The sequence below is a fragment of the Cricetulus griseus genome, chromosome 5 (assembly GCF_003668045.3).
Source record: "Cricetulus griseus strain 17A/GY chromosome 5, alternate assembly CriGri-PICRH-1.0, whole genome shotgun sequence".
In the NCBI taxonomy this organism is placed as follows: Eukaryota; Metazoa; Chordata; class Mammalia; order Rodentia; family Cricetidae; genus Cricetulus; species Cricetulus griseus.
In genome coordinates this window covers 35,349,617-35,374,909 of record NC_048598.1, presented here as the reverse complement: position 1 = coordinate 35,374,909, position 25,293 = coordinate 35,349,617, and the positions used below count along the sequence as shown (strand labels likewise).

Sequence of the window (25,293 nt, the reverse complement as noted above, 5' to 3'; positions counted from 1 at the left end):
CATTGTACTTACCTCCTTTTCAAAAGCTCTTATCTCTCTTTTTCCTGTATGCCTTCCCAACTGACTTTCAGTATCTTGGTTACTCTATTGGTTTTTCAATCTTTTGAAACAGAGACTCTACTGACCTCAAACTGGAGGTGATCCTCCTGCCTCAGCCTCCTGAGTGCTGAGCTTACAGGCATGGGCTATCATGTCTGGCCAAATACTACCTCTATTGTATGTATATTATGCATCCAGCACTCATAAAAGTGACTTTGCAATTTCCAAACAACTGTGGAGCCAACAGGTACCAAACTTCCTACACACACCACTGCTGGACTACCTCAACCTTTGTTATAAAGGATGTGGAAAATAGTTACTAAAAACAAAACACCTATGAAAGAAAAGGGACTAAAAACCACATAACTACTATTTATTAGATGACTACATATGACAAATCTCTGTTTGGAGGCTTTATTATTATCCCTAGCCTTGAAAACAAGTGAGCATTATAATTTTTATTTTACACATGGGAAACCTAAGCTTTAAAAACTCAACTTAAGGGCTAGGGCTGTAGCTCAGTGACAGATACTTACTTAGCTGGAGCAAAGCCCTGTGTTCCCTATCCCCAGCCTGGAGCTGGGCAGAGTTAGTTAAAAGAAGTGGGTAAAGTGGTGTGTGCAAAGTCTCAGAACTTGTCAACTGTTGAGCTGGAGAAAATCTGAGCCATAGGATCTCAGATTTTATTACACTATATTGCTTTCCACCACACATTATCGGAAATATTTCCTATATATATATGATTAGTACCATTAACAACAACAACAACAAAAAAAAACAAAATTTGGGGGAGAAAAAAAAGATCATAAAATAGAAATGTGTTTGGGAGACAGAGGTAGGTGGCAGGTGGATCTCTGAGAGTCTGAGGCCAGCCTGGTCCACATAGAGAGTTCCAGGACAGCCAACACTACACAGAGAGACCCTGTGTAAAGGAGGTAAAAAAGTCAGTGTATGCATGTAGCCTGAAAATGGTGGGTAACCTAATAAGAAGGAAGTTCTTACTCGGGCTAGTCACAAAGAGAATCACAAGCATTTTGTTTGAAACCAAAAACCTAACCAAGGTATTGCAAGCTGGACATGGTGGTACATGACAGTAATCCTAGTACTTGGAAAACTGCTTCCAGTTTAAGACCAGCCTAGGCTAGCAGTTTGAGACCAGCCTAGGCTAACAGTTTGAGACCAGCCTAGGCTAACAGTTTGAGCTTATGTCTCAAAAAGGAAGAGGGGGTAGGGAGCAGCTGTGGATATAGATCAGTTGGTAGACTGCTAAGATAACATTCAGGAGATCTGGGATTTGATCTCTGCCAGCATAAACCAGACATAATTTTGTAAACCTGACTTTCCAACACTCACAGGGTGGAGGTGAGACAAGAGGATCAGAAGTTCAAGAAGTCACCCTTGGCCGGGCGTTGGTGGCACACGCCTTTAATCCCAGCACTCGGGAGGCGGAGGCAGCTGGATCTCTATGAGTTCGAGACCAGCCTGGTCTACAAGAGTTAGTTTCAGGACAGCCTCCAAAGCCACAGAGAAACCCTGTCTCAAAAAGAAGTCACCCTTGGCTACAAAGTAAGTTCTAGGCCTACCTGAGATAGAGACCCTGTATCAAAATTCCAACTGGGCTATCACCCAATTTAGTCTACCATATTCTTAATAAGTCTCATTTTAATCAGCCACACTAAGCTGAAACATATTTATTTACTTTAATCTTCCACTTAATAGTTTACTCATCTTTATCTTCCAAATGTTTTGTTAGTTTGTTTAGTATTATCAGAGACAGAGTTTTACTATGTAGCTGTGGTGATTTGAATAAAAATGGCCCCCATAGACTCATAGGGAATGGCATTCTTAGCAGGTGTGGCCTAGTTGGAGGCTGTGTGTCACTGGGGGTGGGCTTTGAGATTTCAGAAGCTCAAGTCAGGCCCAGTGTCATTCTCTCTTCCTGCAGCCTGCCTACTGATCCAGACGTAGAACTCTTGGCTCCTTCTCCAGCACCATGTCTGCCTGCACACCACCATGCTTCCTGTCATGATGACAATGAACCTCTGAACCATAAGCCAGCCCCAGTTAAATGCTCTCCTTTATAGAGTTGCCGTGGTCATGGTATTTCTTCACAGCAGCAGAAACCCTAAGATAGTAGTAGCCCAGGCTAACCTTGAACTTGAAATGCTTCAGCCTAGTGAGTGTCAGGATCACAGGTGTGCGTTACCACACTCAGTTACCAGAGGGCGCATTTCACTTTCTCACGCTCTTCATCTACCTCTTTCACTTCTTCACTAATCTTTGTGAAATTCCTAAAAGACCAGAAAAGTAGTAAAAATGTATTCCTCATAGCTAACAAATGAGAAATCCACACAAAAAAACTATAATGAAAACACTTTAAGATTGCATTAAAACCTGTAATATACAAGCACAAAATGTTAAGAATATGCAAACTAAGCTGGGCGTTGGTGGTGCACGCCTTTAATTCCAGCACTCGGGAGGCAGGCGGATCTCTGTGAGTTCGAGGCCAGCCTGGTCTCCATAGCTCCAAAGCTACACAGAGAAACCCTGTCTCAAAAAAAAAAAAAAAAAAAAAAAAACCCAAAAACTATGTGCATATATATATATATATATATATATATATATATATATATATATGCATATCCTCCCTATAAAGATAGATGCAAGCTTTGCTCAATCATCTACATGGAACTGTGCATGACAGAAAAATGAAACCAGTCAGGAGGGAAATAAGGCAATTGTTATTTCCTATTGAGTTGGTAGCTATTACTTTTTATGATGTTTCTCTTAGGGGCTTTCTGCAATGAGCCTATACCATATCTACAATGGGAGGAAAGTATGTAAGAAAATATATTCCTCCTGCTCATAAAGCTAATCACTGTGGCAATAGAACAATAAGATAAAATCTTAAATTGTGGGCATTTTTTTTTCCTTAGTAAAAGTAGTTATATAACCAGAAGAGAAATCAAGAGTATCTTCTCTCATTGAGGTGGTTCCGCTGTTTGCACTGTTTTGAGACGGGGTCTCAAATGCCCAGGCCTCAAACTTGATACCTCACTCTCTTCCCTCCGCCTCACAAATGCTGCCATAAGTAACGCGTGTATGTCATCATGCCCAGACCTCTTCTCATTTTTTAAAGTATTTTATCTAATCTAGATGAAGCTGATTTTTGTGTGGTACTGAGACTAAAAAGTTTCCCTTCCAGACATGGCACATGCCATGATACACTGACTGAGAGGCGTCGACACAAAGACCAAGGGTTCAACACAGCCCTCTACCTCATGGCGAGTTTGAGGCCAGCCAGGGTTACATGAGACCCTGTTTTCAGAGGCAGAGGGATGAGGGGGAGTGACAGGAAGGGAGAAGGGGGTTGTGTGTGAGTTGTACATGTAGCCCAGTGTATGTGTTCCAATTCCAGAGATATTAAAACAGGACACATGAAAAGTATTCCTCAATCAGTGTCATGCAAGTCATTATCCTTTGACTGTTTAGTGGTTTTGGTTTCATTAACCAAAAAATAGACTGGCCCAATAGGTGAGATAAGGTGATTCGTGCCCGCAGTCCCAGCACTTGGGAGGCTGAGGCAAGAAGACTGTCTCAAGTTTAAAGCCAGTCTGGGGTACAGGTAAGATCCTGCTACAAGGTAAAATCCTGTCTCAAAAAACAAAACCCAACCCCCACACAATAATAAGATAAAATAGAACACCTCAGCAAAGGTCTTCAAGACCTCTAAAATTGGGAAAGTCCTTATCATGGACACCGCCTGACACTGACTAAGCCATTTTATCATCCACCTTGTACAGTGCATGAAGCCAGCACGAGAACAGAGCGGCACGAGCAGGCAAAGCAGCCAAATCATGTTAGTCCACACCAAACACAACACACCTTCCACTTTGGTCTACGTGAACAGCTCTTTCATCTTTATCTGAAAGGCTGAACATTGCCAAGGGCAGGAGCTTTCTAGTTTTGTCAAATGATGAAATAAGAGAAATGACCCATCTTTCCCCAAAGTCTAAGGCAGACTAGTGGCATGTGTTTATGCATTTAAGTAAAATGAGAAAGGGAATTCCAAACAATGTAGTCAGACCTGCACTGCCAAATAGACTGGGAGCCCAAAGGAACAAAGAAAATTGGACAGTTTTGGCAGAGGTGCAGGGGATCAAACGGAGGGCTTCGTGTGGGTTAGGAAGGCACTCTACCAAGCAAGCTGCTACGGCCCAGCCCACAACTGCCAGTTCAAAGGCATTTAAATCAAATCACAAGTTTATCAAATGGAGTATAGTGATTCATTTAGAACAAAACACTACATACTAAAAACAGGAAACCACTGCTGCGGGACCTGTAATCTCAAATAAACAGGAGGCAGAAGGCTGCAAGCTGAGGACTGCCTGAGCTACAGAGTTGAGTTCAAGGTCTCTAAACAAATAAGTGGGCCCAGGGATGATGCTCTGTATAATAAGAGAGAGCTTGCCTAGCATGTGTGAGGACCTAGGTTTTCTCCCAGTACCTCAATCAATCAAATTATAGATTAAAATCTCAGGAGTGCAAAATGGGGAGGGCATATGCAAAGCAAGGATGGTGGGGAAACTGTGGCCAGCAAAATGAGCTACAATTTGAGGACTATGGTGCATTATTTTATTGGCAAATGTATAAAGGTAAAGCACACAGGTAAAAAGATACACCAACAAGGGCATGAAACAAAGGAAAGAATACAATGTTAGCCCAGCTTCCCAACTACACCCCTTCCATTGCTCCCCAGCAGAGCATAATTAGCGATCAAAGACCTGAGACACAGTGTAGGCTGTCTACCTCCAAACCACTGTCCAGACTGGTGCCTGTCCCTCATAGCAGGTGCCTGTCCTCTCATAACAACCCTGAAACCTTGTCCCATACACATGATTAATAGTGTGGACTAAGTTAATGCCCACCTTCCCCTCAGCTACTTTTTTCTTTACTTTATTCATTACTTTCTCCTGATTTCAAATGACCAAACCAGGGAATTTTATATTTTTATTTATTTATTTATTTTATTTATTTATTTATTAATGCTGTGTGTATGGGCATATAAGTACCACAGTACAAGTGTGTGTGGGGGGGGGGGTCAGAGAACAACTTTAGGGAGTCATTTCCTGCCTTCCACCATGTGGGTTCCAGGGACTGAATTCAGGTTGTCAACTGGGGAGGCCAAAGTCTTTATTCATTAAGGGATCTCACAGGTCCTAGAAGTTAGTCATTTTATTCACTCACAAATAAAACAGATAAATGGAGTAGTCATTTTTAAAGCTATACATCAGGCATGGTAGCTCAGACTGGTAATTTCAGTACTCTGAGGCTAAGGCAGGGGGATCATTTTGAGTTCAAGCCTACCATGAGCTACACAGCAAGAGTTTGTCCCAAAATAACAAAGCCAAGTGCCCCCCCCCCAATTAACTTGGCTCTGTGAAACTTTCTGAGGTTCTGTGCTCTTCCTGCCCTCCCCTTCTCACCTCACACCTCGCCTCTACTCTCCCTTCCACATCTTTTCCTTGTGCATTTATGAACCTGTATGAAAAGGTTCTTACCACTTCAGCTTTTTTTTTCTATCTTAGGGAATCTTTTTTTTTTTAAGATTTATTTACTTATTATGTATGCAGTGTTTTGTTTGCATGTGTCCCTGCAGGCCAGAAGAAGGCAACAGATCTCATTACAAATGGTTGTGAGCCACCATGTGGTTGCTGGGAATTGAACTCATGACCTCTGGGAGAACAGTGAGTGCTCTTACCCTCTGAGCCATCTCTCCAGCCCTTAGGGAATCTTTTATCATACTTTTGTAATACTTAAGGAAAACAGATTAGCCTGTTACTCACTATGGTCCAGCCTATGATAACAACTTGTATTGGGGCCAATTAGCAATGAAGCCAACTTTACTCTTATTTATTATTTTGTGTGGATGGATGTTTTGCCTGCGTGTATTTCTGTGCACCACATGGACACAGTGCCATCAGAGAACCAGACAAGACCACTGGATCCCCTGGGACTGGAGTTACAGAGGTTGTGAGCTGCTGCAGAGGTGCAGGGGATCGAACCTGAGCCCTCTGGAAGAGCAGCCAGTGCACTCACCCCGTGAGCCATCATCGCTCTAGGCCCCAACTTCATTCTTAAGTCTACTCAGTTGAAATATGGCACCTGGTAATCTTTTCTAAAGACTTGTTTTTATTTCTTGTGTGTAGAGACATGTACAGATGTGCATCACATGTGTGCCAGTGTCCTTGGAGACCAGAAGAGGGAGCCAGATACTCTAGAGCTGGAGGAATTAGTGGCAGTTACAGGCTGACGTGCTGAGAACCAAACTTGGATCCTCTGCAAGAACAAGTGCTTTAAACACTGACCCATCCCTCCAGATCCACGTTTTGTTCTGTTGTGGTTTGTTTTGTTTTGGTTTTGGTTTTTTTGAGACAGAGTTTCTCAGTGTAACAATACTGGCTGTCCTGGAACTCACACTGTAGACCAGGCTGGCCTAGAACTCACCACTGAGATCTACCTGCCTCTGCCTCCTGAGTGCTGGGATTAAAAGGCATGTGCCACCACCACCTGGCTTTTTTTTTTCTCCTTTTTTTTTTTTTTGAGATAAGATCTGTTATGTAGCCCAGGCTAGCCTTGAAGTCATAGCAATCCTCCTATCTCAGCCTCTCAATTGCTGTGATTAGAGATTACAGGCTTGTATGTGCCACCCACCAGGGCTAATAAGTCTTTAAACCGGCCCTTATATTGGAGCAATGAAGTACTAGTTAGAAAAGACATTGTATGGACCAGCAAGATGGCATAGCAGATAAAGGCTCCTGCTACCACACCTGAGAACCTGAGTTCAACCCCTGGGACCCACATGATGGAAGGAGGGAGCCAATGCCACCTCTGACCTCTGACCTCTGACCTCTGACCGCCACACTCAGGTGTGACACCCCCACACATTCCACACACAAACATAAAACAAATAAAATGCATTAGCAACTTCTTTGAATATCACTTTATAAACAGTTACATAGACATCACAAATACACTTAAAGAGTATGATGTGTGGAGAATAATCTGCCAATTTTAAGCAAACAAGTTCTTGTACTAATATCTCCAGTGACAGTATCATCCATCCTATGCTCAAGAAGGTGCTGTGTTTCAAACAAATTAGAGGAAAGGAAAACACCCCCTTGGCCTTTAAAGGTAATGAGAAAACTAAAACGGGTCATGGATACTGAGTACATCTTCAATTTTTTTTTATTTAACCTTTTTTTTTATTTATTAGTTCAAATTAGAAACAAGTCTGCTTCACATGTCAATCCCCTGCTCCCTCTCCCTCCTTCCCCGGCCCCGACCAAGCCCCACCTCATCCCCCCTCTGCTCCCCGGGAACGGTAAGGCGCTCCATGGGGGAGCCCCAGTACATCTTCAATTTTGCCAGTGAACTTTGACAGTGATCTCATTGGGAGAGGAGAAAATTTAACACAGTCAAATTAAAATCACATATTTTTAGAAAACTGAAAGGCACTGCCTAGCCTATATGGTTCATAATGGCTCCGCACTAGTTTTTAAAGTTATTTCTACTTCCCTGACAGGTAATTAGCTTCTGGATTCAGAGCATTTAATGGGAGCAGATGTAGTAAGAACTATGCAGGCATTTTCACAAATCACTCACATGCACATCTATGTCAGCTGTTCACAAGAGTTCACCGCTGCAAAGACCCGACTGGAAAAGCCAGGGGATGACACTGACGGATGGGACCAGAGAGAAGGGCAATGTGCATTCTTATGTGAGATGACAAAGTGACAGATCTTATTTCCTGTTCCATAGCAAGATGTCAACTTATCATTCTTTAACAAGTGGGACAAGGTGGTATGCACTTGTAATCCCAGCACTGGGAAGACAGAGGTAGGAGGAGATACAGTTCCAAGCCAGGCTGGATTAGACAGGGGAACAAAACTGGGGCTGGGCCAGAAAGATGGCTCAGTGGGTAAAGGTGCTTGCTGCTAAGCCTGATGACCTGAGTTCAATTCCTGGGACCCACGTGGAAACAGAGAGAACTGCTGACTGGCAAGTTGCTGTCTGACCTCCATCTATGTGGCCAGCACAAACAAAATAACAGTAACAAATTAAAAAAGAGCAGAGTGTAAGGATCAGGAGCTCCAGGTCAGCCAGCCCTGAGGTACAAGAGAACCTGTCTAAAATAAAACAAAATCGGCCGGGCAGTGGCAGCACACCCCTTTAGTCCCAGCACTTGGGAGGCAGAGGCAGGTGGAACTCTGTGAGTTCTAGATCAGCCTGGTCTACAAGAGCTAATTCCAGGACAGGCTCCAAAGCTACACAGAGAATCCCTGCCTTGAAAAACCAAAAATAAATAAATAAATAAAATAAGACCTAGCTAAATAAATGAAAAATATTTAAACTGTTACTTTACCTTAAGCCCCATTTTTCTGCTTCTGGGAAAAGAAAAAGATACCTACCTCTGCCTCTGCAGCCAACTGCCTCTTCTTGGCTATCAACTGTTTCATGGTAATGCGACCTAAGGGAAATAAAAATAACTGAGTGTTTAAAACAGACTTTATGTTGACTCTCAAGCGGCAATGAACTATGGAGTCGGAAGCAAATAGATATAAAGATAAATGCATACACTCCGGTACACAACACAACAGTGCCCTTTAGAAAGAAGCACAAGCAATCTAAGCCACTTACAAATACAGTTACAGGTCCTCTTCTGGCAATGTGAGAAATCAGGTTCCAGAACAGATATTTACTAGAGACTATGAAGATACTGAGTAAAGTATTAAGGGTGAAAAAACTTGTTTTTTAAGGCTTATTGCTGGGGCTGGAGGGTTTAAGGCTCTGTGGTTAAGAGTGCTTGCTGCTCTTGCAAAAGACCCAAGCTAGTTCCCAACCCAAGTCAGGCTGCTCGAAACTGCTTGTCCCTTTCTCCAGGGCATACGACACCCTCTTCATGCCTCCCAGGGCACCCACACTCACATTTTCATACATACTCATACATAAATACAACTAAACTTTAAAAAATCTTAAGGACTGGAGAGATGGCTCAGAGGTTAAGAGCACTGGCTGCTTTCAGAGGTCCTGAGTTCAATTCCCAGCAAACATATAGTGACTCACAACCATCTATAATGAGATCGGGTGCTCACTTCCGGCAAGCAGGTAAACAGGTAGACAGAACACTGTATACATAATAATAAATATTAAAAAAAAAATCTTGGCAGGGCGTTGGTGGCGCACACCTTTAATCCCAGCACTCAGGAGGCAGAGGCAGGCTGATCTCTGTGAGTTCCAGGCCAGCCTGGTCTCCAGAGCAAGTGCAGGATAGGCTCCAAAGCTACACAGAGAAACCCTGTCTCAAAAAACAAAAAAAAAAAAAAAAAAAAAAAAAAAAAAAAATCTTAAGACTCATTGCAAAGCTGGTTCAAATCCACAAGAGCAAAAGATAAAATGAAGGCTGGAACCCTAAGGAATACATGACAGGCACATGGATTCTTGCCAAGTGCTAGGAAACTGTTGCATACTGGCTGCCACACAGTATGTGGTCCTTTCACAGAACAGCACCCAGGGTCTGGTGCCTTACAGAATGGTAAAGCCTAGGGCCTGTTACACCTAAGGACCCATACAGCCACATCCTCAGGGTCCTGAACAGAAACAGAAGGGAGCAGAAAGGAAATATGTCTGTCTCTACTTGAAAGACAGGACAGTTTCCCTGAAAACTTGCAACACTTCAGTGGATTTTGCAACCTAAACTTTCATTATCTCAAAAACCTTAAAGTGTGTTTATTTGAAGGCAACTCAAGCTGTGTCCCCAGACTGCCAACAGATAAGTTCAATTCCTCCCTGGAAGGTCACAGAATCATCCAAGGCCTTCAACAGTTCTAACAGATAGAGTTCCAAGAACAAAGGAAAAGCTCCTGGTTACAAACTCTAAGTCATTCAAGATAACAAAACCAAAAGAGAATCGGCAGGGGTAAAGCGAAGGGACAAGGGTCAGAAAAACTAAAGACATTAGCATTGTCATATAAATAATTGACTTACTTAGTTAGAGGGGGTTTCACTGTGTATCCCTGACTGGCCTGGAACTCGGTATGTAGACTGGGTGGGCCTCAAACTCAGAGATCTGCCACTGCCTCCGCCTCCTGAGCAAGCGAAAGCTCTAGGGCAGCCATGAATACAAAGAGACTGTCCACGAAAAACCAAAAAAAAAAAAAAAGCAGACAACCATCTTGTACATTTTTCCTCTTGATACAATGTGTCCTGCAATGATGGCTTACCTTCACTTTCTCACTACCTTTTTCTACCGAGTCACTGTGGCCCCTGAACTGCTAAATCTTTACCTTGGAATTGGCTACCAATTTGAACACATATAGAGTAGAACTGTATGACAGATATGCTAATTACCTTGATCTAATCACTGCAAACACTGCCAAGGTCTACTCCATACACCTAATCAATTACTCCATTGATAACCTGTAACGAATGTATCATACATCAATAATTTAACCTTTAAAACCCAGTGAGAAGTTGGGAGGTGGTGGTGCACGCCTTTAGTCCCAGCAATCAGGAGGCAGAAGCAGGTGGATCTTTGTGAGTTTGAGGTCAGCCTGGCCTACAAAGACAGTTCCAGGACAGCCAGGGCCACACAGAGAAATAGAGAAACCCTATGGGGGGAGGGGGGAGCGCAGTGAGAAAAGCAGGAGTTTGTACCATTTTTATTTTCAAATTACATAAGCTGATTCAAAGAATATACGTTTTTTGCACATTGTCACTTGGCCAGTTGATAACTGAGCCTCATTTGTCTTCACCCAGGCAGTGGTAGCACACGCCTTTAATCCCAGCACCTGGGAGGCAGAGGCAGGCGGATCTCTGTGAATTGGAGGCTACAGAACGAGTTCCAGGACAGACTCCAAAGCCACAAGAAACCCTGTCTCGAAAAACAAGCATACAAAAAAACATGTCTCCTAACATTCCCAGTGGCTCAGAGTGCTGCACAGTGACAGTCATTTTACAGGTTTCAGTTCTTGGGATGTGTCAGCAGGGCGTTGGTGGCACTTAGGAGGCAGAGGCAGGTGGATCTCTGTGAGTTCCAGACCAGCCTGGTCTACAGAGGGAGTTCCAGGACAGCCTCCAAAGCAATACAGAGAAACCCTGTCTGGTGAAAAAAAAAAAAAAAAAATGTGTCTGCTTGCAGCAAGAACAGAATTAGCTCATCATAGGCACTAAGTAGCAAGTTTTTGTTGCCTACTGAAGCCGAGACTGATTTTAAAATTCTGATTATTGCTGGAGAGATGGCTAAGAGCACTCGGTAGAGGACCCAGATTTGAGTCCTGGCACCTACATGGTGACTCACAACCATCTATAACTCCAGTTGTAGGGGACCCAATGCCCTCTTTTGACCTCTGCGGGTACCAGGCAAACGTGGTACACATACACACTTGCAGGCAAAATGCTCTCATATACATAAACACTTTTTAACTTTAACCTCCCCATTTTTTTCCTAAAATACCCCCACTGACAATTTTCTTAGACTACCTTTATCCTAGCTTTATCATTCTTGCCATGAAGAGATAAAATTAAGTCATTTGAAAGCCATCTCCATGTCCATAGGATAATTAAGCTTAGGAATTTTGAGACAGCAGGTAGGTGTGTGTGTGTGTGTGTGTGTGTGTGTGTGTGTGTGTGTGTATGTGTGTGTGTGTGTGTGTGTACGCACACACTTGAGACATGATATCAGTTATCCAAGGCTAGCCTCAAACTTGCTATGTAGATGAAACTAGCCTTCAATTCCAGGTTCCCTTGCCTCCACATCTGTTGGCAATTGTACTCACACACACACACACACACACACACACATCCTTACACACACATACACACACCCTCTCTCTCTCTCAACAAAAATAAATCTTAAAAATAAAATTTTCAGCACAATTAAAATTTTCTGTAAAGGTTGTTATCAGAGAAGAGGTCCCTTGAAGAGACAGACAGTTCCAATAAAAATGTTCACACAGTTAGCACAGTCACACTCGACTTTAATCCCAGTGCTTGGAAGACAGAGGCAGGCAGATCTACACAGCTCTGCACAGAATTCCAGGACAGCCAGGGCCACAGAGAAACCTTGTCTCAAAAACCAAGTAAGGCTACTCAAAGAGCAGCAGATCTTACATAGGAACATAAGCACTTTTCCTAGATGCAAATCTGCAACTTTCTGGTAATCTTAAAAACAAGAATGTGAAACTTATTCACAGTAAAAACAGGTCTTAACTCCTTGAGCAACCTTTATGACCAGTGGTTTTACTTCTCAGATTGTAATCATACCCGAGGTATCTCAGGAAACCCCGTGATCTCATTTACTGGAAAAGAGGAGGGAAAAGTGCCTGAAAAACTCTCAGAAGGACTTCAGCACCACCAAGATCACAGATAAGGACATAAGACACTCTTGAGAAGCCCACACCACCCTTAGGTATGTACCACCCTCTCTCCAAGCAGCTCTCTCTACTCTGGGTATTTATCTTTGAGACACAGTCTCACTGTGTAACCTTAGCTGGCCTGCCTGCCTCTGCCTTATACAAGCATTTTTTTTTTTTTTTAGATTTATATGTATGACTGTTTTGCCTGCATGTATATCTATGCACTGTTTGAATATGTCTGTGCACTATGCACAAGAATGTTTGTGTACTGCATGTTTGTCTGTGCACTGTGGTGTGTGTCTCTGTACACTGTGTATATATGTGGCTGTGCACTGTGGCGTGTGTGTCTGTATAATGAGTGTGTCTGTGTACTGTACACATGTGTGTACACTGTGAATGTATATCTGTGCACTGTCCATGTGTGTCTGTGAACTGTGGTGTGCCTAGCTCCTGAGGAAGTCAGAAGAGTCAAATTCCCTAGAACTGGGGTAAGGATGCTCGAAAGCCATTATGTAGAGACGGGAACTAAGCCTAGTTCCTACACAGGAGCAGGGAGGGCTCTTAAGTGCTAAGCCATCTCAGCACCCCCAAAATCATTATCTTTTTTGTTGTTTGAGACAATGGGTTCAGTATGGCTTCACAGAGATCCACCTGCTTCTGCCTCCTGAGTGCTGGGACTAAAGGCAGTGCCACTATGCTTGTGGAATTATACTGGTGAAGTTTAGTGAAGTCAGCCATCAACATTCTTCACAGCAATAGTATCTGATGACAAAACTCAATGGGTACCATCTAGAGGTTCTTTCATACTTCACACCTCGGGGCCTCCCCTAGGAGACTCTGACTCAGATCTCAAGCTGCTGCGTGAGATCGTTTCTTCATTCAAGGGTTGTTCTCATTCACACCCAAACGATATGTGCCACACTAAAAGCCAGGTCTCAAGCTGACTATGATGGCACATGCCCATGATCCCAGCACTGCCAGGCCAACTTCAACTACATAACAAGTTACAGCCCAACTTGGGCTACAGGAAACGGGGGGGGGGGGGGGGAGGAGATGGGGACGGCAATAAATAAAAGCTGTATCTCAAATTTTAACCTATATGAACCACCAAGAATCCTACTAAAATGAAATTTGTACCCAACACATCTGAGGAGAAGCAACAAGCTCCTAGGTTGGCCTGGTTGTTCAGCCACACTGAAAGTTTGCTTCAAGCCCCTTGAAATTCAAAGGTCACTGTTTACGCATCCAGATTCCACAAATGTGGAAGTGGAGAAACACGCTTTATTTTCCAATCAGCACCACCTGCAGTAAGACAAGGAGAGGGGTCACACTTCTTAACTTAAGCTAAACAACACAATTTCTTAACAGCTGTATTAAAACCTAGAATGTTCCAACTCACGGCTGTGGATCTGGCTCAACAGAAAGTGTGCCGAGCAAGCAGGAAGCCCTGCAGGAAAACTGGGCTTGGTGCCGAATGCCTCTAATCCCCACACTTGGGAGACTGAAGCAAGGCTACACAGATAAACCCTCTTGACAAAACAAAACAGCTTTTTAAAAAGTAAGACAGAAAGAGAACAATAGTATGCGATGATGATGACAGAAAGTTTCAATAATACTTTTCTATCTCTAAGAAGTATTAACATTAGAAAAAAAAATTAATGGAAAACTAATTCGTGGGAGTCCAGGCAAAAGAGGCAACCCAGACTATCACCAAGACCATGAACAATGAGGGAAGGAGAACGCTTCTTTCTGTGCTGGCTCAGCCTCCTTTGTGTTTACTCCACTCTTCACAGAATATTAGAACTGGACCAAGTACGCTATGTCACAAGTAGCTGAGTCTGCGATAAACCTCATTATAGCAACCAAACAGTCTTATCCACAGTCCTGGTGCTATCAGCTGCCAATGCTTGCAGTTAAAATAAGAAAGGCTAAAGAGGGAGCCTCTTTATGAAAAGAAGCCTGAGGATGCCAAAGACAACCTGCTCTCTGGAAGTTCCTCCCCTAATTGTTAACCAAACATGTCTCCGGTGTCAAATCCCTACGAAAGCAAAACTATACAAATGTCACTGCAAAAATAAACATCCTGATGCAATAGATGGTATCATGAGGGTTGCATTTCTGAATCTACCATTCTTAATCGTAAACCTTGACCTTAACAGGAGCTGTATTATACTCTTCATGCACTGAGCAATAATAAATGCCCTAATTTCTCCCTCCTAAGAGCAGTTCAGGCCCTGCTCCTGATTCAATTTTTGTTCATTGTATCTATTTTAAGAATAAGTAACTTTGGTGTGGAGAGATGGCTCAGAGGTTAAGAGCACAGACTGCTCTTCCAGAGGTCCTGAGTTCAATTCCCAGCAACCACATGGTGGCTCACAACCATCCGTTATGAGATCTGGTGCCCTCTTCTTGTGTGCAGATATACATGGAAGCAGAATGTTGTATAACATAATAAATAAATAAAATCTTAAAAAAAAAAAAAGAATTAAGAATAAGTAACTTTATGAGATTATACTTATTTATAGTAATTCAATTATGTGGGGGTTTTGTTTGTTTTGTTGTTGCTTTTTGTTTTGGGTTGGGGGGTTGTTGTTATGCTGGGAACAAACCCAGTGTCTCTTCAATGAATTTTGCCCCCAACTCTGCATGATGGAGAGCTCTGCCATTCACTTAACTCGGAAGCTCCATAAAAGCAAACACGTATGTATCAACCACTACTATAACCAAAGATCCAGCAGGACATTTCAATAATTACTGGTAGACTAGGCTGGTTGAATGAATGGGTGATATCTAAAACACAGAAGAGGCGTTTGTTTAATTAATTTTTATTTATTTACTTTTATGTGTACAGATGTGTACTGGGTGGTTTTTTGTGTCAACTTGACCCAAGCTAGAGTCATAAGAGGAAGGAGCCTCAGTTGAGGAAATGTCTCCATGAGAATCAGCTGTAAGGCATTTTTCCATTTAGTGATCAATGGGAGAGGGCCCAGCCCATGGTGGGTGGTACCATCCCTGGGCTGCTGGTTCTGGGTTCTAAGAAAGCAGCAATAAGCTGCTCCCCTCCATGGCCTCTGTATCAGCTCCTATCTCGAAGATCCTGCTCTGACTTCCTTCAGTGCTGAACAGCAATACTAAAGTGTAAGTCAAATAAACCCTTTCCTCCCCAACTTGCTTTTTGGCCTTGATGTTCGTCGCAGCAATAGAAACCCTAACTAAGACAGGATGACTTGTTCACATGTTTGTCGAGTGCCCTGTGTGTACAGTGCCTTCAGAAACCAGACAAAGGCAGCCGAGTCCCTAGAATTGGAGTTACAGTTAACCACCAAACTGGGTGCTGGGATTAGAACGTGGGTCCTCACCTAGAACAAGCACTCGTAACTTGGGAATCATCTCTTCAGCCCATCACTAATTACTATGAACTTACTCACTACCAGATATATAAAACCACCAGTACACATTTGAAGTAAAGAATTGCAAGCCCTGCCCTAAAGAGCGGACTTGTTTTCTGGTTCATTAATTTTCGTCAGGAACATTAAAAACCTCACCATTGCTCTGTGTATCTGAGACACTTCTCTGGGCTTCATCTTGCTCAGGATTTTCACCAGATTTTGACAGCCGGTTCCTTAGTGACATCTTTTCTTCTCCCACCATCAAGCTGCCTAGGAAAGAAGAACAAAGGCCGGGAATAAAGACACTGAAGGAGCCATTCGTGAGAAGCTATTGTCCTGACTGATCAGTACACAGGAAAGCATCACTACATATCATAAGTGTGCATAATTAATTATGTGTCAATTAACAATCTAAGTAAAGGCGGGACAGTGGTAGCACACACCTTTAATCCCAGCACTTGGAGGCAGAGGCAAGTGGATCTCTGTGAGTTCAAATCCAAGACACACCTCCCCTCCCCCACTCTACAGAGTTCCAGGACAGGCTCCAAAGCTACACAGAGAAACCCTGTCTTGAAAAAAGAAACTAAAAGCTTTGAACTAAATATCTGGCCAGTTGAATTTCATATCACTACTATGCTTAAGAGAGGAAAAAATAGATGATATATTGTCTTTCTCTGATTTTTAATCAGTTTTAAGGTTTTTGTTTGAGTATAAGATACTGCAACAAAATTCTTTTTGTTTGTTTTTATTTTTCAAGGCAGGGTTTCTCTGTGGCATTGGAGGCTCTCCTGAAACTAGCTCTTGTAGACCAGGCTGGTCTCGAACTCACAGAGATCCTCCTGCCTCTGCTCCCAAGTGCTGGGATTAAAGGCATGCGCCACCACCACCCGGAAATATTGCAACAAATTTGAAGGCATTAACCCCTAACAAATATTGGCAGTTTCAAAGGCCCCTTTTAAACATAGCATACACATACATGCAGGCAAAACACTCACACATAAAATTAAAATGAATAAATTTAAGTCTAAAAATACACACACACACACACACACACACACACACACACACACAAGTGCAAAGGAGAAACTTAGAAACAATTTGGTCTGGGCTACTGATAAAGACTTAAAAGTCATCTATGTAAAGTCTGAAAGGAAACCACAGAGAAGCTAATTATCCCACAGAAATAATCAGAGGAGTGTTAAGTAGGCATGAACGTTCAGGATTCCTTTCAAGGAAGCAGAAATCAGAAACAAACAGAGTAACAGCATAGCAAAGAGGAGTCTTGACAACATGGGCTTGAAAACAGGCACTCAGGCATGGTTGGTGAAGCATCCCTTCAGTCCCAACACTTGGGATGGACCTCTGTGGGTTCTACTAGTTTCAGGCCAGTTAGGGCTATGAGGTGAGACCCTGTCTAAAAATAAACAAAATATGAACTCTTAGGGCTGGGGTGTGGCTAAGAGCACTGGCTGTTCTGACATTGACCCAGGTTCAGTTCCCAGCACCCACAATGGGTAGGCAGCTTACAACCTCCTATAACACACACACACACACACACACACACACACGCACGCACGCACGCACGCACGCACGCACACGCACGCGCACGCACGCACGCACGCACATATACACACATAGAAAGACATGCATACACATATATACATTAAAAAAAAAACAAGGTGACTTCACACATGTGCACGCACCCACAAGTTAAAAATAAAAGAGACAGTAAAATAAACAAACTGAAAAATGAGTGTCAGGGCTGGAGAGCTAGATGCCTCAGTGACTAAGAGCACTTAAGAGCCTAAGGTTTGATTTCCAGCACCCTCATGGTAGCTCACAACCATCTGTAACTCCAGCCCCAGAGGATCTGAAGTCCTCTTCTGGCCTCTACAGGCAAAACACCCACACATTTAAAATACATTATTAAATTAAATGAATGCCAAATTAAAGTTTATTCCTTAAAACATGAGCAAATATTTCAATGTTTATCAAGCTAGAAAAAAAAGAAACAGCTATTTTTTTTAATACTTATGCTTTACATGTACAAAACAAGTAGGTTTGGGGGGAAGGGGCAGGGGAGTGGAGTACCACACTGTATAGACCTGGCTGGCCTAGAATTTGCAAAGATCTTTCTGCCTTTGCCTCCAGAGTGCTCTGATTACAAGTGTGCATCATCAGACCAAGCTTTGTACTAAGGTTTTTTTGGTTTTTGTTTGTTTGATTTTGTTTAGTTGGTTTTGGTTTTTCAAGACAGAGTTTCTCTGAGTATCTCTGTCTATCCCGGAATCGTAAACCAGGCTAGCCTTCAACTCCAAGATCCACCTGGCTCTGCCTCCCAAACACTGGGATTAAAAGTGTGTACCACCACATCAACATCTACTCAGAGATCCATTCAGTATCCTGGCTCCAAAGAGCTGATCTTCAATCCATCACATCCCTGACACTGTTAATGCTCAGGCTAACACTGGTCCTCTCCCTGACGCCTGCACACCACTTCTTTGATATTGCATTCCCCACCAGGGAATCTCCACCTCAGTTAACAGGACCAGCAGTCATTCTTTGCAGTTTTTTTTTTTTCCCCCCTTGCAACTTAAGTTTTCCTCATATAATCCAAGATAAATCCATGTGACCTAATCTAATCCCTTCACACATCTGCCACCTCACTTCGTTCAAAAGCACTATTCAAAGGCCAGGCATGACAACTCATGTTTGTAAGCCCAGCACTTGAGAGGCTGAGGCAGGAGAGCTGCCATGAGTTTGGGGACGTATTGGACTATATACTGAGACTCTGTCACACACAAATACACACACTGAATAAATAAATCTCCACTAACCACTGTGGTAGTCTCTCAATCACTTATTCCCCCAACCCCTTCCAGTCTTTCTGTTTTTCCTTTTCTTCTCCCTCTCAAACACAGCACTAGAAAAAAGATTGGGATCTCAGGGTGAACTTCAATGGCAGTTCATCTGTCTAGCACATGGGAGGCCCTAGGTTCAGTCCCCAACACAAAAAACAAAAAAATGTTCTCAAAGAAGGACTCGATATTTCTCTTGAGGAAGATGAACTCAGAACCAAAGAGAAGGACGTGTTTTAAAAAAAAAAAAAAGCAAGATGGGCTTGGCGGTGGTGGCCTCGCCTTTAGTCCCAGCACAGGCAGGCGGATCTCTGTGAGTTCAAGAAAAGCAAGATGGACAGCGCCAACAATGAGCTCCCATACAAAGCAATAAGGCCTCAAGACTCACAGGACATGTGTTTATTAGTAAAATAAATGAGGGGGGAAGAGATAAGGAAGATCAGATAAACTCACAAATCATTAGAGAAGTCTTTGAGGTGTGGCTGGCTACAGGTAGAAGGCAGTAGTTCACAGATCCCAAACCCAGAAAGGCTAGGAATGCCAGTATGCTAATTATAGGGAGGAGAAAGAATAGATAAGCCCAATATTATGTGCCTGTAGGGATCTGGGATGCATCAGTGCACACTGACAGCTAAGGCTAAGGCACAAATTCAGGATGTCTCCCAGGCAGGTCACCCAGAAATGACTCAGGCTACTATTTACATAGCACTTATTTAACAATGCTAATCAGTAGATACTAACATTCCATCTCATAGATGGTTAAATCATTTCCCCTGCATTAAGAAACATTTAAAAAGTTAATAGCAAAAAGACAAAAACCAAGGAGATTAAAGGAGAACAAGGAGCAAAGAATACTGGGGTCTGGGGGAATGAGAGGATTCAGAGAATTCTTGGGATCAGGATCATGAAAAATTCAAGTAGAGAACAAACAAAAGGGTGGTGTGTGACATTTGCAAGGTTATGTTTTGTTTTATATATATTATACATACTATATTAAAGGTTATATTAAAAAAAAAAGAGGGTGGAACTTGGGACAGCTATTTCACAATGTGAGATGTGCTAACAGTGGGTGATTTACTAACTACGTGTACAGTTGGTTCCAGAAAGGGCAAATGTATTGGAGTAGGTTGCAAAATGTGTTGAGGAACTGAAAACAGATCATAGGACATTTCTCACAAGAGGCCCAGCAGGGAAGGAAAACAAGCACCATCCACAGTGCTGGGTGCTCAGGGAGGTGCACCATCAATTCACTTAATATTTTCACACCTTATCTCTTGTTGGTGTTTTTTTTTGTTTTTTTTTTTTTTTCCTTTTTGAGACAAGGTCTCACTATGTAGCCCTGGCTGGCCTAACTCAGTTCTGCCTGCTTCTCTGCCCCAGAGTACTAGGCCTGAGCTTCCACAAACATTCCCACCCCATTTGCAAAGATGCACTAGATTGTGTGGTGGAACTATCTTCCTTCTGGGTGACAAAGTTGACCAGTGGGGCTGGCCAGATAGCTGAGTGGATAAAAATGCCTGCAGGAAGCTTGGCAACCCAAGCTGAATCCCTGAAAGCCACATAAAGGTAGAAGAAACCTAACTCCACCAGGTAGTCCTCTGGCCTCCATACCCACTACAGTGTAGTGAGATGTGGTGCAGAAACACCACACACACTAGCAATGAAATGCCACACACTGATTAGACAAGAATGGAAGAAACCAATCTGTACAGGGAAGTTATGTAATGTTCTGCCATAAGTATCCCCCTCGTCTCCAGAAAGTACATAAAAGGAATTAGAGAAACAAATGATTCATGCCCCAAAGAAATGTCAACTCTAGCCTGCCTCCGGTGTTCTTGTTAACAAAGATTTCAAAAGAACTTATAAGCCTGAATCACAAATAAATATTGGGTACCTACTGCAGGTGAGTGACACCTACATCACCCTGAGGTTCAGGAAAAGGGAAACCACTGTGGATAGAATTTGCAATCCAACCCTGGATACAGTGGCACACACACACCTAAAATCCTGATTCTTGGAGAGCTGAAGCAGGAGAACCAAGGAGTTTAAGATAATTCTCAGCTACACAGCATCAGGCTAGTTTGGGCTACATGAGATCTTACCAATAAAAAGAAGGGAGGCAGACAGGCAAGGAGGGGTTAAAAGTTAACAATCCAAAGCATAACATCTTCATCTTCGCTCCAAAATTGGCTTGTCCCACGCTACAACTTCTTCATTTAACAGAACTGGGTCAATTAACAAGACTAAAGAACAGGAGAACTTGGGCAAATTTTATTTACATCTGAGTTTATTTTACTTACAAATGATTAAATTTAACTAGTTATCCAATGTGGCAAATACAAAAAAATCCTAAGCCTCTTCCTGTCTGACAAATGGCACTTCCACAGGAAACAGTCACTCTCCCTAGTTAATGTCTTCTCTAAGTTCCTTCTTAGGCCCTCCAACTCTAGTTCTGTTCAGGCCAGGTACTGGGCCAGACCTTGAGAAGATGGAAAAAAAGACAGTCTAGCCACATGAAATCCACTAAAAAACAATTAGAGCATTTACTAACTGCTGGTCAAGAGATTTGCAGAACTCTAGCAAACTTACACTGAAGAGCGGCTCCCACAGGGAAGTAATCTTTGGTTTGAGGAATGCTTAGGGGTTGGAAAAGGGGAAAGGGGAGCCTAGGGCCTGGGGGAAATGCTCCAGAAGATAAGAAGCTTTCCAGGGACAAAAGAAAGGAAGCTGAAGCCTGGAGAACCCGCCTAGGCTTGAAGACAGCAGGAGCTCAGGCACTCAGTACCTTGGTCGGAACGTGAAACTCCAGACCAGTTCCAAGCACGTGACACTCTAAACCGTGTGCTTCTCCACGTTTACTCTGCTTACTCTTCGCCGCATCAGAACTCTTTGCAATCCCCACTCCCGTGCTGCCTGAGCTGGCTCTTTATTAACAAGTCATTTGTATTTCCCACTTGAAAGCAAACAAGAGAAAGAAATATTCAAGTTGGATTCTGCATTAACGAAACAGACAAGCAGTTTGAAGAGAAAAAGTGGCAACTACTTGAGTATTAGTGACTAACGACTTTTATAGGAAATGCAAAGAATGGAGCTTAGAGTAATTTCTCACAAATAATCTTTTAAGTTTAAGTATAAGTTACATGCATATTAACACTTAAGATCAAAGACAAACTTAACAATTCCCTCGTGCTACTTAAAAACAGAACATGAGCTTGACTAAAAGGTTTTGGAGTCCTTGGCCCATACAGAGTCTGGTGTCTAGCAGTGCCATCTTTCCCCTCACACACATCTCCCCGGCCCACATCACGGAAAAGAAAAAAAAAAAAAAAAGAAGAAAAAGAAAAAGAAAACTGACTTCCTGAGCGCTTTTTTTTTTTTTTTTTTGATGTCGCTTTTCAAAGAATTCGGTGACGTCTAATTCGCAACTTTCTTTACTACTGACTGGCTTGAGAGACGCCACATGATTCGGGGGACATCAAAACCATCAGTGATACTGAAAAGGCTGCCAGTCATCCGGATGGCTGCGGGTAACTTTCCCGCCCTCCCCCGGCGACAGGCAGGGTCTCAGCGGGACAGTCCGGCCCAGGCCAGGCCCGCAGAGCCGGAGCGGCGCCGCCACCGCAGTCCCCTTCCTCTCGGGCTCAGTGTGGACCTGAACAGGAAAGGAAGAGGGGAGGGGAGCGGAGCGGAAGCTTGCGATTACCTGCGGGCGGAGGGCAGCTGCGGCGGTGTCGGGGGCAGGCTGGGCAGCCGCGGGAGGATCGCTGTGGAACGATGTCCCTACGCCGGTCCACAACGCGGCCAGTCCGGCAGCGGAGAAAGATAAAGCGCCGGCCCCCACCCCCGTTCTCCGCCCCAACCTCCTAGCCCGCGGCTGCGTCACGCGCATCGCCCCGAGCTCCCGGATACCATTGGTGGTCCTGCGGCGCCTGGCAACGCCCACTGCCACGCCCCCTCCCCAGCTCTTGGGTACCCGCGGCGCTTCTCCAGCTTACCTGGTTTTCTGGCTCCACGGTAAACCCTCCCCCAATGTGGCTGCGAGAGGACCGAGTCAACTTCCTGAAAGTCCAAAAACAGCAACCTGCGTGGTAGCGTGGGACGAGGGGTGTCTGGTGCTAACGGGGCTCTTGGAAATGACCGTTAAGGAGGAAGATAGAAGCAGTGGCCGAAAACCTGTCGTCAGTGGCTTTTATGGTCAAAATTCTACTTGACTGAATGAGTCTATGCTTCACAAACTGGGAAAGACAGAAGTGAGTCACTTGAAGTAATGGGATAACCAAATAATTTTAAAAAGCATCCTTGGGACTAAATAATTAAAAAATGAGAAAAAGTAAAAGATGTGGGTGAATGTAGGATAAATTTAGAGAGCTAAAAGAAACAGACTGAAGAGTCCCTGTCAGCCTGTGAAACAATGCCCGATAAACTGGCTTCACTAATCATTGAGTCAGTCCCTAACCTGTCCGGTTGACCATTCCTCTCCAGGTCAGACGCCCTTAACAAAAGCCTAACCCTTACAAGAATTGCCTGCTCTGTAGACCTTTCAAGCGAGGAGTTCCCCTGCCGGCCCACGGCGACAGCACTGATCACCTTGGAGCTAGGCTCTTTGCAGATCAGCCCAGTTTTTTGCATCCTCTGGACAAATGTGATTAATGCTTTTGTCAACAGTCCGTAGATAGCATTGGGAAGGGCTCTTGTCTGTGCCTCCTTCTCCTGTCCCACCAGTTAGGACATTTGGGACTCAGGGGTTCACTTCTTTTGGGACCTCATTTACACACCAAAGAAGACCATTGCCTTTTCATTTTTCATTTATTCAGTTTAAAAAAAAAAAAAAAGCTGAGCTGGGTGACACACTCCTGGGTATGCTAGTGCACACCTTTGATCCCAGCACCCAGGAGGCAGAGGCAGGCAGATCTCTGAGTTGTAGGCCAGCTTGGTCTACTTAGTGAGTTCCAGGACAGCCAGGACTATGTAAAGGTAGTAGGCAGATCAGAAATTCAAGTGAGCCAAGCAGTGGTGGCACAGGCCTTTAGTTCCAGCACTAGGGAGGCAGAGGCAGGCAGATCTCTGTAAGTTCAAGACCAGCCTGGTCTACAAGAGCTAGTTCCAGGACAGCCTCCAAAGCCACAGAGAAACCCTGTCTCGAAAAACCAAAAAAAAAAAAAAAAAAAGTTGAAAAAAGTGAAAGACAAAGTGTGATTGTGGCCTTTGATGCAGCCACTGCAATTGCAAAGTGTGTGTTTCTAATGGGGAAGGAAAATAACAACACAATTGCGGCAGTGGTCATACAGAGTGGCCAGGGAAAGATGTAAAAAAAAAAAAAAATGCCATAAGTAATTTAAAAGGCTTCCCAGGTTTTCATAAAACAGTACAGAGAATTTGAGGACATAAGCTACAAACAATCAACCACTTCACTTTTGTAAAGGCATGGGTGATTTTTTTCTTAGGTGATCTGAATTAAGACTTAAATATGGAAGAAGAATTAGCCATGCCAGCATTGGCAGGAAGAACATTCCAGATAGAGGACAATGAGTGTAAAGGACCTGATATAGTGAACAGCTTTGGCTGGTTTAAGGAGCAGGAGGCTGAAGCACACTTGAGGGAGAGGGCTGACACTGAGTTAGAACATTGAGCAGGAGTCTAGTCCTGTGGTTTGGATTCTTACTCACGTAATATAGTGCAAAGGAAAGAGGTTTTTGGTGGGGGAGAGGGGTGAACCATGGTCTCACTATGTAGCCCTGGCTGCACTCTAATTCAGAAATCTGCCTGCCTCAGCTGGTACTGAAGGCCTGTGCCACCATGCCCAGCCTGGTTTTTTTTGTTGTTTTGTTTATTCATTTGAGTGTGTTTTGTTGTTTGTTTTCATCTAGAGTTTTCACATTTTTTAACCTATTTTATAGAGAATGATCTTTGAAGAACAGCAGACAGGCATGGAACAACGAGAAACAAGGCAACAAAAAAGTAATTGTTGCTGGGTAGTGGTAGAGTATGCCTTTAATCCGAGCACTCGGGAGGCAGAGGCAAGCAGATACTCTGTGAGTTTGAGGCCAGCCTGGTCTACAGAATAAGTTCCAGGATAGCCTAGGCTACACAGAGGAGTCCTGTCTCAAAAAACAAAAAACAAAAAAAAAGAAAGAAAAAAAAAAAAGGTATTGAGTAAGCATATGGTGCAGATAGTAGTAGTAGTTACCTGGGTTGGAGTAGTTGCTGTGGAAATAAAAGATGAAAAAGTTCAGGGTACTTCCGTGGAGTGCAGATGTGAAGAAAGGCATACACAAGGTAACTCTAGGTCATTTCCTTGAGCAACTAGGAAGGTGGCTGTATCATCTAGTACAAAGGTGACTAGAGAAATACCAAAGCCTCTGACTAGAATCCAGGTGTCTCCTAAACTGACCTGTAAAATCTCACATCACCTAATCCTGAGATTGAGGCTAATTTCACCACATTCCAAAAAGACATTTATAGAACTTGTAGCCAGTCGCCAGGGGCACGAAGTTGATTGAGATTGTATATTGGGAAGCTAGCTAACTAAGCCATGTGAAAACAGTGGCACAAATGTGACAATAGAAAGAGGTTTAAGGCAATGCCTACCTA

General features: G+C 43.4%; 1 protein-coding gene across 1 annotated transcript in view; it reads right to left on the bottom strand.

Moving 5' to 3' along the window:
• The window catches only part of Soat1 (sterol O-acyltransferase 1), a gene marked incomplete at its 5' end in the record, with an annotated part of 42,546 nt that extends 20,020 nt beyond the window's left edge, over positions 1–22,526 (bottom strand). Inside the window, 3 exon segments of the mRNA NM_001246750.1 lie at positions 8,511–8,569; positions 16,001–16,114; positions 22,406–22,526. Coding sequence (NP_001233679.1) covers positions 8,511–8,569; positions 16,001–16,106 — 165 coding nt within the window.
• Positions 22,527–25,293: the final 2,767 nt, after the last annotated feature.